The sequence below is a fragment of the Bombus pyrosoma genome, linkage group LG7 (genome assembly GCF_014825855.1).
Source record: "Bombus pyrosoma isolate SC7728 linkage group LG7, ASM1482585v1, whole genome shotgun sequence".
In the NCBI taxonomy this organism is placed as follows: Eukaryota; Metazoa; Arthropoda; class Insecta; order Hymenoptera; family Apidae; genus Bombus; species Bombus pyrosoma.
In genome coordinates this window covers 19,767,171-19,780,200 of record NC_057776.1, presented here as the reverse complement: position 1 = coordinate 19,780,200, position 13,030 = coordinate 19,767,171, and the positions used below count along the sequence as shown (strand labels likewise).

The window sequence follows — 13,030 nt, the reverse complement described above, 5'->3', positions numbered from 1 at the left end:
CAGTAAGTACATTTGTGTGTGTGTGTGTGAGCGCGCATGTTATGTATGCACATATTTGCCATGTTCGTATACACAAATTTAAGAGTTCCATTAGAGTGGGTAAGACTCCTACGGGCCAGAAAATATTTCTCAAGTAAGCCACTTCAATCAATTTGTTAGACTTCGCCGTGCAGCGCTTCATATATCAGCAGCACGGTCGTGTTTACAACTGAACTCTATTGTATTATGTAAAGCTACATTTATTTAAACAACATTCTTCTGTATCACATGAAATACTGTATGTTTACTTTAAGTATATTGATGAAAATTATGGAAAGCAGTTCAGTTTATATGCTTTACCTTCAGTGATAAGGCAGACAAGGGTGTTAACAAATCGATGCCAGCGCTATGACTAACGACCGATTTGTAAAACGCACTTTCGAATATTAAGAGCATTACCCCCTCTACTGGAGTTTCCAAACCTGTGTGTATACAAATGCAATGTTTACAATGCTTATGACGCAGGAATAATCAGATATTCATTGACGTGTGTTACTGTTGCTTCTTAGACGCACAGATATACATACATATGTAACGTGCGTTTATATAGAAACGTGAACAGGAAAATTGTATTTGACATAACGTGAAGTCAGTCAGAAAATCTACTTAGTAACACGCATGCGCTGTAGCTCTATGAAACAATTTTTGATATACCGTTACGTGTAAACGTACCATATGATATTGTTTCGTAATTAAAATGTAATTTACAAAATGGATTAGGTAAAATTAGGTGATACTAATAGTAAACTGTTGAAGAATTATGTATTATAAATAATATAAGATTCTTTATTGTACACTTTCCCTCCATAAATATATTTTCAAGGTTACTTCCTTACCGATAATGATCTGAACCTGTCTGAACTGAGCGGAATGTTTCTTACTAGTGGAGGATGCCATTTTGATGCCCATAGTGCTGATTATGGTGGTGTCCGAGTTTGAACGGTATTTTCTCTCTTTGTGCATGTTTATATGTGTTTAGAAAGAAAATTTACATTCTATTTTGACGCGAACAATTAACAAAGGAAAACATGTTCTGGATGCAAGTGAATAAGAGAGTGTAAACAACTTTTAAGATCATGTATTACACGTTAACCTGAAGTATTTTCCATTGTCTTCTGCTTATCATTGATTTCACGACTTTTTATCAAATAATTACAGTTTTGTTAAATATATTTGATAACTGTATTTCATACAATTTCTATATTCGTTTACAAGTTGCTACTGTTATTGTACAGTTATGACATATTTGAAGGAAAACGTGAATTGTTCTTTGAGGATATTATTAAAGTCTACTACTCAATAATCATAGATTTTTTTTTTTGTGCACAGGTAAGCAGTTTGTCTAATAATAATAATAATTTCATAAAGCAAATGGCTCGAGTGTTAGTTTACGTACGCCCTGTTGATGCAATCTTCATGGATATAAAACTGGGCAGCAAAATACATGTAAGTACCTTTTAAAACATCATTCGATAAGAGAACTCTGACCTTACTGAATAATATATTTTGTTTCTATAAATCTTGGTTAATATAACATATTAAGCTAATGTTTATGTACCACTTTTTTTTAACTATTTCAATATGACAAAGTAAGATTTGCCTCTTTGGTCGTTGTGACGCAAACTTGTAATTTGTAATAGAAATGAAATTTAATTGTTGAATTAGAAAGAATTTCCCACCGTGGTACATAAAATTTTGTATAATGTATCTGTCAATTGTAAGATTACTTTGGCCAACGCGTTGCGCTATGATCTCTTGCTTCTATGGTTTATATATTATGGCTCAATAATAATACATGGATTAAAAATACTAAAGTGATGCAGAAAGACTAACATCGATGCAACCTTGCTTATTATTATTATCAATATAATATTTAATTGCTCCGTTATAGAGTAATGAGTTTATACGAATGTCATTATTTTACAATTAAACTTCATTTATATATTTTATTTTATAAAAATAGGAATATTGAATTACAAATGATTTTAATTAGTATGTTAATATTTAGTATACTGATTATGTTTACCATTCGTGTTCTTATTATTAGTTATTAATTTTCCTAGGCTTGTAGAATATAAAATTGATATTTATACATATATAAATATGTTTTATGTAATATTAATGTAAATCACTGGTGTATCGTGAAATGTTATCTATTTATTCGTATGATACCAAGTGAATTAATAAAAAAGATGCATGTTACAGATAAGATTTTTATCATATTAATGCGTTGAAGCATACGAGCGTTGAAACAACGTATGTTGTAGAAAATATGTAGCCGTATAATAGATTAAAACTCACACATGTACCAGGAACGTTCGTCGCTGGCAACCTGTCGTTACCTTTTCACTGATGTATTTATGTTAGTACGGACATTGGATTCAGCTGAGGCATGTTGTGTATTGTATAACTTTAAATAGAGCAGGTCACACGAACGTATCGTTAGTTATTCGTTATCAGTTCGATGAGTACGTATTTTTTATGTATGTCCAGCGATTATTCTATAGCGAATAGTTGGATCGGAATGAAAAATTTTCTATTTTGTGCAAAGATTTTTAGATTTGTTTATTATAAATCATTTGTTATTGAAAAAAAGTTCCTTTGTTGTATATTTGTATAAGTCAAATTATATACAGTTTTTAACGCACTTCGATGTCGGTTCAGATTGAAAAGAAATATTTGTTGAGTTTTACAACACAGTGGTCCCGAAGGTACCGTTAGACATGGTTTACGCCACAGTCAAGAACAATCGCTATTTTTGAGAAATGGAATTTTATCGCTTCGACCGTCTGCGTGCCAACGTTCTGATAGTACGTGAGTAATTCTTCTGCCAACTCCGCAAAACAGACAACGCTCGTATGCCGTGACTTCTACGTACGTACGAAATGACTGTGAAACGTATGTCCGTTTTAATGCTCGTGTATTCTTATGCCCAGGTTTAAATTTGCGTATGCATTATGAAAAATATTGCTGCTAGGAGTTCATATACAAAATTTTTCCGCACATAGTTATAACGAGGCATAGATACACGTTTGCATTCGTGTGCGTGTGCGTGTGCGTGTATGTATATAGTATATTCTTATACAAATTGGCAACATAGTGAAAGGAAGGAATTTTGCATATGTCCCTTACTGTCCGAACAGCATTGGAACAGTAGTTCTAGTATAGTCTAGCGTAGAAAGTTCGTTGAGCAGCATGCACACGCTGAAACGTATTGTAATGACGCACGCTATGCATCGACTCCAAAGTCTCATGAAATGGCATCAATATATCAATATATATACTCGATATATACCCAATGGCTTTGCTTACCAATTAAGAAAATATATATTACTTTCTGCATCGATGCAAGCCAACATACATCATAAAAGAACAAAAAACGTTGATGCGTTCATCGCATCAGTGTTTCAGTGTATGTGAGCACCTTCGACAGCCACGTTCTCCTTCTGTTTGACCGGATACTACCATTAACTGTTTCTCACACCGGTTGTTACTGATCGCAATTGATTCTACAATATTTTCCACCGAATTGGCCACAAATATTTCTATTTTAAACAATTCATGATGATTTTTCTAAACACTTTGAGTTGTTTCTTTATATTTTCAAATGATATGGAATTTTTAGAGTTCCGCATGGTGTTTGTCACTCTGTCGTACATTTTATTTCTCGCTTATAATATACAATTTGCTAAACATGTAGGAGGACCGCTCGTTGCTTTGTACTAATTTGCTACCTGGAAGAATACGTTCATGAAATAACGTTAAACAACCATGCTAAAAGTATTGCTTGCGAATCTGATTTTTCTTACATTTGAATATAGTTGAGAGTTGAATATAGTCGGCTTCACTACATACTAGTTTGAAAATATCGATCGGCCCTGTCCCATGGTAAATGTTAGGTAGGAGTCGAGGAAAAGTTTCTTAGTAATTCTAATGGAACCGTAAATTTACACAAAATTTACACCTCTCTTGTTATGTATGTAGTATTATGGATTTGTGCAGTTATTTCATGTTTATAATGGTATGTTTTTAATGGTAGAACCTGGCTGACTGATAAACATGGCGTCATAAACCGTTCTTTCTAGTATCTAGTTCAGTGGCTCTATACGTAGCTTTCTATCCTACCCATGATATTTATGGCACGATCGACTTCAATTACTAGACTAGGACTGTTTCATAGATTTTTCGTTTCTTAGGAATTAGATGTTTCGTTACATTAGGTTTGTATATCTTTTTTCAGCCTTCTGAATATGCAATACGAATAAAGGAAGAGGCAATCGATCCAGAGATCTGCGATGATTTATCGCCAGTTGATACGAATACAGAGAATGAAAATGAAACAGCGACGTTTGAAGGTGAATCTTCGGATGGCGTTTATCGTAGAGATCGAGAATCCGCGTTTCCTCAAGAAAGTACATATTTAGAAAATAACAAATCGGATCCTGATAAACGAAAAAGTAAACATAAAGTACCTTCAAACAACAGAATAAGTTGCAATGTTTGTTTGTTAACTTTTCAAACTAAACATTTATTGGAACTGCATAATAAATTATATAGCTGTAATGTATTCAAGTGTAATAATTGCACTGCTATCTTCAGTATGCATATTTCGTTGATACGTCATTTAAAGATGCGATGTTGTACGAAACAATGGCCTGGATATAGATGTAATTTTTGTAACCGAAGGTTTTCCTATAAAAGGCATGTCCAATCTCATTTATTCCATATGCATGGGAACGCAATATTTTCTGGTGAAAGCAAAATTACGAAAACATTTTCTGAATCGTTAGGAAAGTCGAATCATTCGGATGGTATAGTCATGGCAGGATCAAATACTTCACACAGTCCCTCCCAAGAAAACGTAAATAGCTCAATAAATATACCTTTGAAACTATCTAATAGTTCAAACAATACACCCACCAAGGGTTCGAGCAGCAAGATCAAGTCTACGCATCCGAAATGGTTAAACGATTCGTATGGTACACCTTCGAAAAGGATGAAACAGACGGTCCTTACAGACTTTATATCGCTGTACAAAGACAAACCGAATGACAAATGGGTTAGCTCCGAAAAAGTTATCGATACGGAGAATATTCCTGTTGCTGCGACTATTATTCCAACTTCAACGCTCGAGACATTTAGTAACATGACATCAACGGCTTCCGAAGTTATCCAGATGTCTACTTCTGTTAGGCGAATCGAATCTTCTGTTAGGAAAAGACCATTTGTTCAAATTCATGTGAATTCCAAAACAATGATATCCTTATTAAGGAACGAAATAAAAGCTGAATCTGAAAGCTCTAATACCTCGCACAATATGTCTTACAACCTTAGGCCAGTAAGAAGATGTCCTTCTTCTTTATATGATTTTTACGATTTATTGGGGTTTGAGACCTTTGGAAAATCAAGACAATCTTTCAGAAGAAACAAGTCACCCTATATGTTTAACCGAAGTGAAAGATCTGCACGTGAAGCTAAGTGTAAAGAATGTGTGGTCCGTTTGGAGAAATGCGACAAATTCTTGGAACCTGCTAGTTTTGTGTCAAACGAAGACGAGGACGAAAACGAAAAGGAAAACGAAAAGGAAAACGAAAACGAAAACGAAGACGGTTTCAAACAAACAGTATCGAAAAATGTGAAAGAGGAATTTGAAGGTTTTCGTGAGACAAGCTCGGCAGGTAACTTGCCTTTGGAAGCTGGCACGATTGCATCAAAGCGATTCAATAAATTTGTAAAATCTTTCGTTGATAGATTAACCGTACCTCAACAAGAATCGGTTGAGTTTAAGAAGAACTTTAAGGTCGATCAGCAGAAAATATTTCAATGTCATATTTGTAAAAAATCGTTTTCTTTGAAAGTGAATCTGCGCGAGCACATGAAATTGTTCCATGCGATTTACATGTCGAGCATATGCAACGCGCGTTACACGTCCATGAATAAGTTACTAACTCACTATCTGCGTCAACATATTGTGTTTAAACGAAGGGAATGTTGCGTGTGTTACGAGAAGTTTGACACGTCGGCATTGTTGAAGCGGCACATGATTTTGCATTGTTTGAAGACCATAAGATCAAAAAAGGACGCGCTACCGGTTGATGTTGAAATAAATTGCAACGCATTCAAGAAACAACACAAATGCCAAGGTTGTCGCAAACGATTTTGGCTATACTCATGTTTGAAACAACACGAGAACGTATGTCGTCGAATGAAAGTCTTAATACATAAACAACGTGCACCTCGTGTAAATCATTTGTCTCGGTCCTTGAAAGAACCAAGTGACATGGAACTCGGCACAGTACAGTCACCTGATTTGGAACAAATGTTGGATGTTCCGGGTGAGACGACAAGACCTTTGGAAAATAATTCGGCTCCGAGTACGCTTATTACGGATGATAATACTCTCTCTTCGTCATTCGATGCAGATGCAAAGAACAAAAGGCTATTTAATGGGATTGCATGCGTAAAGGGTTACCAAGCGGACAAGATGAGCAGAACAAAGTTTCCTTGTACTACTTGTGGGACACAATTCAGAACATTTCAAAATTTGTGCATACACGAGCGCACCTATTGCCGAACAGCCACCGAAAAGTGTAACGTTTGTAATACGATGTTTTCCACTAAAAGATTATTACAGCTTCACATGCTTGCTACCCATACGCCTTCGTGCTCGGTGAACTACAAATTCTTTTGTAAGTTCTGTAATCAAGGATTTGTTAAGAAATGGAAAGTTCAAATTCACGAACGGCACTTCCATATTAGGCAGAATCGTAGACGGGTGCTGAATTCCGATTGCGTTTTGAAAGATAAACCAATCTGTAATATATGCCATTTGTTATTCGAATCCTACGAACGTTTTGTCGAGCATAACATGTATTATTACAAGGGCAAAGATTTTTTATGCGCAATATGTGGTAAGTCGTTTCAAGGAATGTACAAGTTTCATCATCACAACAAGTTGAAGCATTATCCGGACGAACTATGGAAATTGTACCCTTACAAATGCGATACTTGTAACGAAGGCTTCAGCTACGAAACACATTTCCACGCGCATAAGCTACACGTTCATTCGCACGATTCGCCCGCTGACGAAGCGCTCGACCGCGATACATCGGATCAGACTTTTCGCACGTGTTCATGATTCTTTGGATAAATTAAGATAATCATAAAATAAAAGCATAAGGAATATTTAATTCTTTGATTTATGGGTCGTTTCACAATCAATTTTCACGGTACTGTGCAGAAGAATCGGCCTAGAACGATTGAGACGTACAATAAACACGCCAAGTACACACACACATACGAAGCAAATGATTTTTAAAGCGTTTTTTAAGTCATGCATTCGTATTTTCCATGATACGTATGAAATGTATTGATGTATTTGTTGAAATATGCTTTACAAGTCAAATCAACGCTTCTGACCTACTACGAACTGCGCTCGATTCAAATATCGAGCACTGAGTGAAGTTTGGGTGTCAGCCTTAGGCGCTTCCTGTTCATTGTTTGCGGTGGTCTCAGTTTGTTGAACCAGAAGATGTCAAGCATCCTAGGCTAGACGACCAGCCAGAAAACGAGTGATATAGATATTCCATACTGTCTCTAACTTTATTTAATATACATCGTTTTGTTCACTTGAGAGATAAAGATATCTAATCGCGTTATCGTATCGTTTACTAAGTGCCGCTTGAAACGGCTTAATGAAAATTGTGATAGATCTATATGCATTAAATCGAGTAATAAGTTTGTCTGCTTTTCTTTGAGCGCATTATATTTATGTGCTTTTATATACGTATATATTTCTGTGTGAGTGCGCGTGTGTATTTTATCAAGTACGTTGATCATTACCCTATTTCATTATTGTAAAATTTTTTATTAAAGGGAGCTTTTCGTTCGGCGTGCGCGTTTGCTGATCTTCACATTTTATAAATTGTTTTTGGTCAGCGTAAATGTTTGAAAAACCTAGAAAATAAATGAAGCGAGGGTAAGTAAATGTTGCAATTTCTTTTCTTAATTGGTCTGATATTGGTCATTTATTCCCTATAATTATTCGTTTAAACGTCCGCTCGATATAATATTTATAACATTTCTTACAAAATGAACAAACCTACTAATGAATCTGATATTGAGATTAAAAAAAAAATTCATTTTGTTTATCACACGTGGAATGATTATATGATAAGTTTCGTATTTGACAGACGACTAATTTAAATATGGATCGTAATTACAATTTTCATTATGAGATGATTTATTTACTTATCCAGCTATCGATTAATGACGTCGAATGATAATTGTACGGGAACGATAATGCTTTGTAATGTGCAATTGAACTATTACGTTAAATATTCAGTAAATTAATATTTCAATTTCTATCGCATCGAATTCGATAATCGAGAAGAATATGAGACCAAGAACGATATGTATCGCTACGAAAGCGCGAATTAAAACTGCCATATTAGAATTTCTATAAAGAAATAAGAAATGATGTTTATATCAAAGAATAGTTACAGCGCGTAATCAAATAAATTGGTTGTTTAACAGCGGGAAAATGAACTATTTTCACGAGCTTTCACCGGTTCTGCCGTACAACGGAACGAACCGTTGAACAATTATAAAAGCTAACGTTTGTATTTTCTAAAAATTAGAAAGCTGTGGTAAACTTAATAGATTGCTCGGGAAATTTGTAGATTTGTAGATTAGTAGTACGATATGTACTGTTTTTAAAAGCGTAGATATTGTTTAATAAATTACATTTTCCAGAAAATAACGTAAATTCTTTCCCCGTGTAAACCACGATACTCGTAGAACCTTTGTTGCTGTACGAACCAACACTCTCGCATCCGAAACGTTGTGTATGACTCGCGTTAATTAAAAGACGCGACATGAGGTTAAAATTATGTCTTTGTATACTCGGGACTTGAAATAGGGTGTACTGGTACCATTGTATACAGCGCTTTGATTCGAAACGTTTTGTACAAGCAACGTTAATTAGAAGATTGAAGCTACGTTTTTGTTGAATCATCAACTAGAAAATAACGACGTATTTGTCGGATTATGCTTTTCCTTCCTGTTTTCACCGCGATGATCAATCAGCAGTGACCGCGTTAAAACAAATCCTCTTTATGGAAACATGAAGCGTCTTTGTGACAGAAGAAATATAATGTTACAAATTCTGCCAATAACCTGGATTTTGAGATTTAAACCGAAGCTCCTATCGAATTTAATTTGAAGTATATTAAGATGGATCGTTCGAGTGAAAAAGAAGAAAAGAGAAGTACATCGAATTAGAGGAATTCCAAAGAGAACTTTACCAGTTACAGTCTCGAGTAAAGTTTCATCGGTATGGTAACTTATGCAAAGTTGTTCAATGTTGCCGAACATCACTTATACTTAAGTAAAACACGAACGAAAAGTAGAGAAAACATTTTACTACATTATAGATTTTAATGGCAAAATAGAAAGCACTCTAAAGAAAAATGGATCTCTGCCCAATACGTATCCTATGGTAAAGGAAATTTTGATAAAACCCAGAGGTGTCTGATCAAAATTGGGGTGAGAGGGAGGCTAGCCATATTTATCAGGTCGACGGTTGTATTGCGTTTCAATTGCGGCACAGTAAGTTAACGAGAATTGAATTTCAACGGAGGAGATCCGGAGTATGGGTGCCGGCCCATTCCATGCATTACAAATCCCGCTCGGCCTTTGAACGCGTCTCCGTGCCGTGAAATGATGCGATATCAATATTGCGGTGTACAGTTACCCATACAACACTCGACAAAGCATTCTAACCTGGCCGACATTATTACGATAACATGTACGTTCCCTGATAACGTGACACACGACACGGGTATAATATCAACGGCATGCTCTAACCTACCTCTGTTATCCTGTCGTCCTTCAGTCACGCTATTTTCACCTCGGCCCCGAATGAAATTCGTGTGCCGTATTTCCCGTTTGGCATTCCTTCCTCGCTGCGGCCACCTGATTGAAAAATCTAACCCAAACGTAAACCCAACATATCGATGATGATATTCACTTTTCATTGAGGGTTATAAGTTATGATCGTGCACACGGGGCCATCAACATCGCGCGCTTATCGTTTATAAACGAAAGATAAGCGACCGGCAACCAATACTGATGCACGCGCTGTCATAGAAGCCGCACATTTATACGCAGAATTTACTGTGTGCTGTCGACAGTTTCTTGCGAATATCGCGGTAACTAAGCGATACCGCTTAGTCGGTTATTATATATATTTAGGAAAAGGAAAAAGAATCGTGCTTTCTCTCCCTCCGCAACATATTTAACCCTCTCGCTACGGCAGTGTGCTCCGTCGGAGTGACGGGTCCGGCTGTACGAATAGCGGTACTGAACGGAGCGCTGCGACGGAAAGCGTGCGTATGTTGCGCGTAGGTAAACTGGTGTTCGGACTTGCATCTTTCGGTGCAGCCTCGTCGTTATCCGGATCGTACGATTCTTTAAGTGTTATACAACAACGTATTTGGAGATTCTGCAATTATTATCAATAAAAATATATTTAAGAATTAAAGATTACACTTTACAATAACAAATTAAAATTCGCAATAATTTAATTCACAGTGATATATTTCGAAGCAGAGGATGACACACAATTCCACATTACAGTTTTTACATTCGTACGCAGTTTCGCGTCTTTTGTCATCGCGGGGCTCATGGTCAAGTGGTATCCCGCGGACGTCGTCTATAGGCAACGCTCGTACACACGGTTTTGCCTCAGAGTATCAATATCGTAAGACACACATATTGTATTGACCCCTTCCCGTACTTTATCGAGTCAGACTCGCGATGAAGATTTTGGCCCAAACATGAATATCGCGAGTCTGACTCGCGACCAGATACAACATTATCGAGTAAAATTGACCATACCACAGGTATCGCGGGCATCTACATTTCGGTTCGTATTGCGACTGTTTACGAGCATCAGTCTGGTCTGTTTAGCGCACGTCGATGTCTACCGCTTGGGCCCGAGTTTCGTTGAACTAAATGGCACGGGAAGGGGTTAATACGGATCGTATCTGACGCCGAGGCCTTCCTCCAGCGAGCAGTTCCAGACATTGATGGGGACAACTCGTGGTCAGTAGATAGAGATGTACGAGAACCCGAACATTTCGGATACTTGATACTCGGATCGAGTCAGCAACTCTTTCGATCGGCTCCAGATTCTAACGAGTTTGAAAAATCGATCACGGATAGTGCCTAGTACGTGATATGTAGTGCGAAAATTAAAATCAGGGTACATCAGATACAGTTTTTTTTTGTGGACACTGTTCGGGATTTGTAATGGCCGTCAGTTTATGTGACTCGGGCAGCAGATCTCTATTTTACAGGTACAGGTAAACCGGGGAAAACCCATGGACGGAGAGTCACGATGTACGGACGAGACGCAGCTGCTGGTGATGGAACAACATCCGGGGGCAGTCTTCATCAGAGCGTCGTACCGTTCGTGTATTCAGTCTCAACAATATCGTACAACCGTCGTGATCAAAATGTCAAACTCTTCTTGTATACCAAAAAGTGCAAATAAAGTGCCAAACTATACCAACACTCGATATATTCAATTTACCTGCACCTTGAGTGTTAATTCAATCAAGTTTCGCGATATCAACCGATCGGTTGGACCTGGCCGATCGCCATTTAGTTGAGAAATCGCAACTTCCAACGGTCATGTTCAACAAATTTTAGTCGGTATTTTATACGGTTCTCCAAATTTCCAAAAACCCGACCCTAATAACGAACAACTCGAACCTGATAAGAGTATCGGGTACCCGTAATTCTCAAGTTCTCGTACGTCTCTACTGGCCGTATATCCGGGCACTACCGTAATTTTAATTCTCGTTATCGTCGTATAGTGAATTAGAGACAAGGTGATTGATAAATTAGAGCAGAAGTGTCGAAACGTCAACGTGCAGATTTGAGATCGGTGTGTCGCATAATTTTGTGCGAACACGACCAGCGTGCCGCTCGATAGTCGATCGACGACAGAGCGACATTACCACGTTCTCTGTTACACGCAATTCTGACGTCAAAGTTTCAGCTCGTCGGGACTGGTTCTTCGCTTGTACTCTATGAAAACATTCCATATATGCATGTACACGTTGAAAGTATATTCCGAGCGGCTTGTATCCGAACTTTCCAACTGTTAATTCGAAGCAGAAAGTCAAAGACAATCACGGTTTATTTGACTTCCTGGTCTTGTCGCTAACATTTTCCGAGAAGAATTTTAGTAGCTTTGCAATTCGTATGTCTATACGCGTCTAATTTGTTTTCCTTCGGTTTCCTAACCGTAACGATTAGCGCAGTGATAGCTTCAAGAAGACAAAAAGATTGCAACAACGAAATTATATGTTAAAAATACACAAACATAAATACGCGTTAAATAACTGTGGCGGTGTCACGTCGGTTCGAGATTATTTCTCGTTCCGCACGTAATGTGAGAGATTGGTACTTCTATTATGATAATTATTGCAAAATTTATTATATAAACTGACAGAGCAAAGATACAGAGTGTCGTAAACAGAACAGAAGGGACCAGAATAGAGTGTCGAGTGCTGACTTGGGAGGTTTTTTTATATCAAGCGTTTAGTTCCTGTGGTGGGGTTATCGTTGAATGCCGGTCGCATAGGTATACTGCTACTGCTTGATGACGACTATGGTATGTGATTATCCTAGCGCTGTATTCCGAGATCCCTGTGACAGCGGCACTCGACAGCAAATATCACCGGACGACACCAACCAGTGTCGGATGACGACAGCGCAGTGGTTACGAACTTAGCTTTAGATTACGAACGTTCGGGATCAAATCCCGGTGATCGTAGTCCGATTTTTCTTCCACGATACAAAAATGAGAAGAAAAGCAGCAGTACCCCAGCGGCGACATATCTTACACCAGCAGCAGAACCTATCGCGGCCTCTACAATAGCAATTAGCACTATCACCGACTACTACCACGCCTCATAAC

At 37.4% G+C, this 13,030-nt stretch overlaps 1 protein-coding gene across 6 annotated transcripts; it reads left to right on the top strand.

Moving 5' to 3' along the window:
- The first annotated feature begins 662 nt into the window (after positions 1 to 662).
- Positions 663 to 12,563, top strand: LOC122569763 (zinc finger protein 699-like). 6 transcript variants are annotated; one of them, XR_006317572.1, is made up of 5 exons: positions 663 to 759; positions 863 to 981; positions 1,369 to 1,485; positions 10,633 to 10,801; positions 10,944 to 12,563. XR_006317572.1 is itself a non-coding variant. In XM_043731322.1 (4 exons), the coding sequence occupies exons 3-4, from the start codon at positions 1,411 to 1,413 to the stop codon at positions 7,175 to 7,177; spliced, it is 2,973 nt and encodes a 990-aa protein (XP_043587257.1). In that variant the 5' UTR covers positions 663 to 759; positions 863 to 981; positions 1,369 to 1,410; the 3' UTR covers positions 7,178 to 8,797. The 6 variants fall into 6 exon arrangements, 3 of the variants coding, with proteins under 3 accessions (XP_043587257.1, XP_043587258.1, XP_043587259.1); XM_043731322.1 differs by lacking the exons at positions 10,633 to 10,801; positions 10,944 to 12,563 and adding an exon at positions 4,280 to 8,797; XR_006317573.1 differs by lacking the exons at positions 663 to 759; positions 863 to 981 and adding an exon at positions 1,075 to 1,096.
- The last annotated feature ends 467 nt before the right edge of the window (positions 12,564 to 13,030 follow it).

Coding starts and splice junctions, on each gene's coding strand:
- LOC122569763 (XM_043731322.1), top strand. CDS start 1,411: ATGGCTCGAGTGTTAGTTTACGTACGCCCTGTTGATGCAATCTTCATG. Junction 1,486..4,279: donor AACTGGGCAGCAAAATACAT/GTAAGTACCTTT, acceptor ATCTTTTTTCAG/CCTTCTGAATATGCAATACG.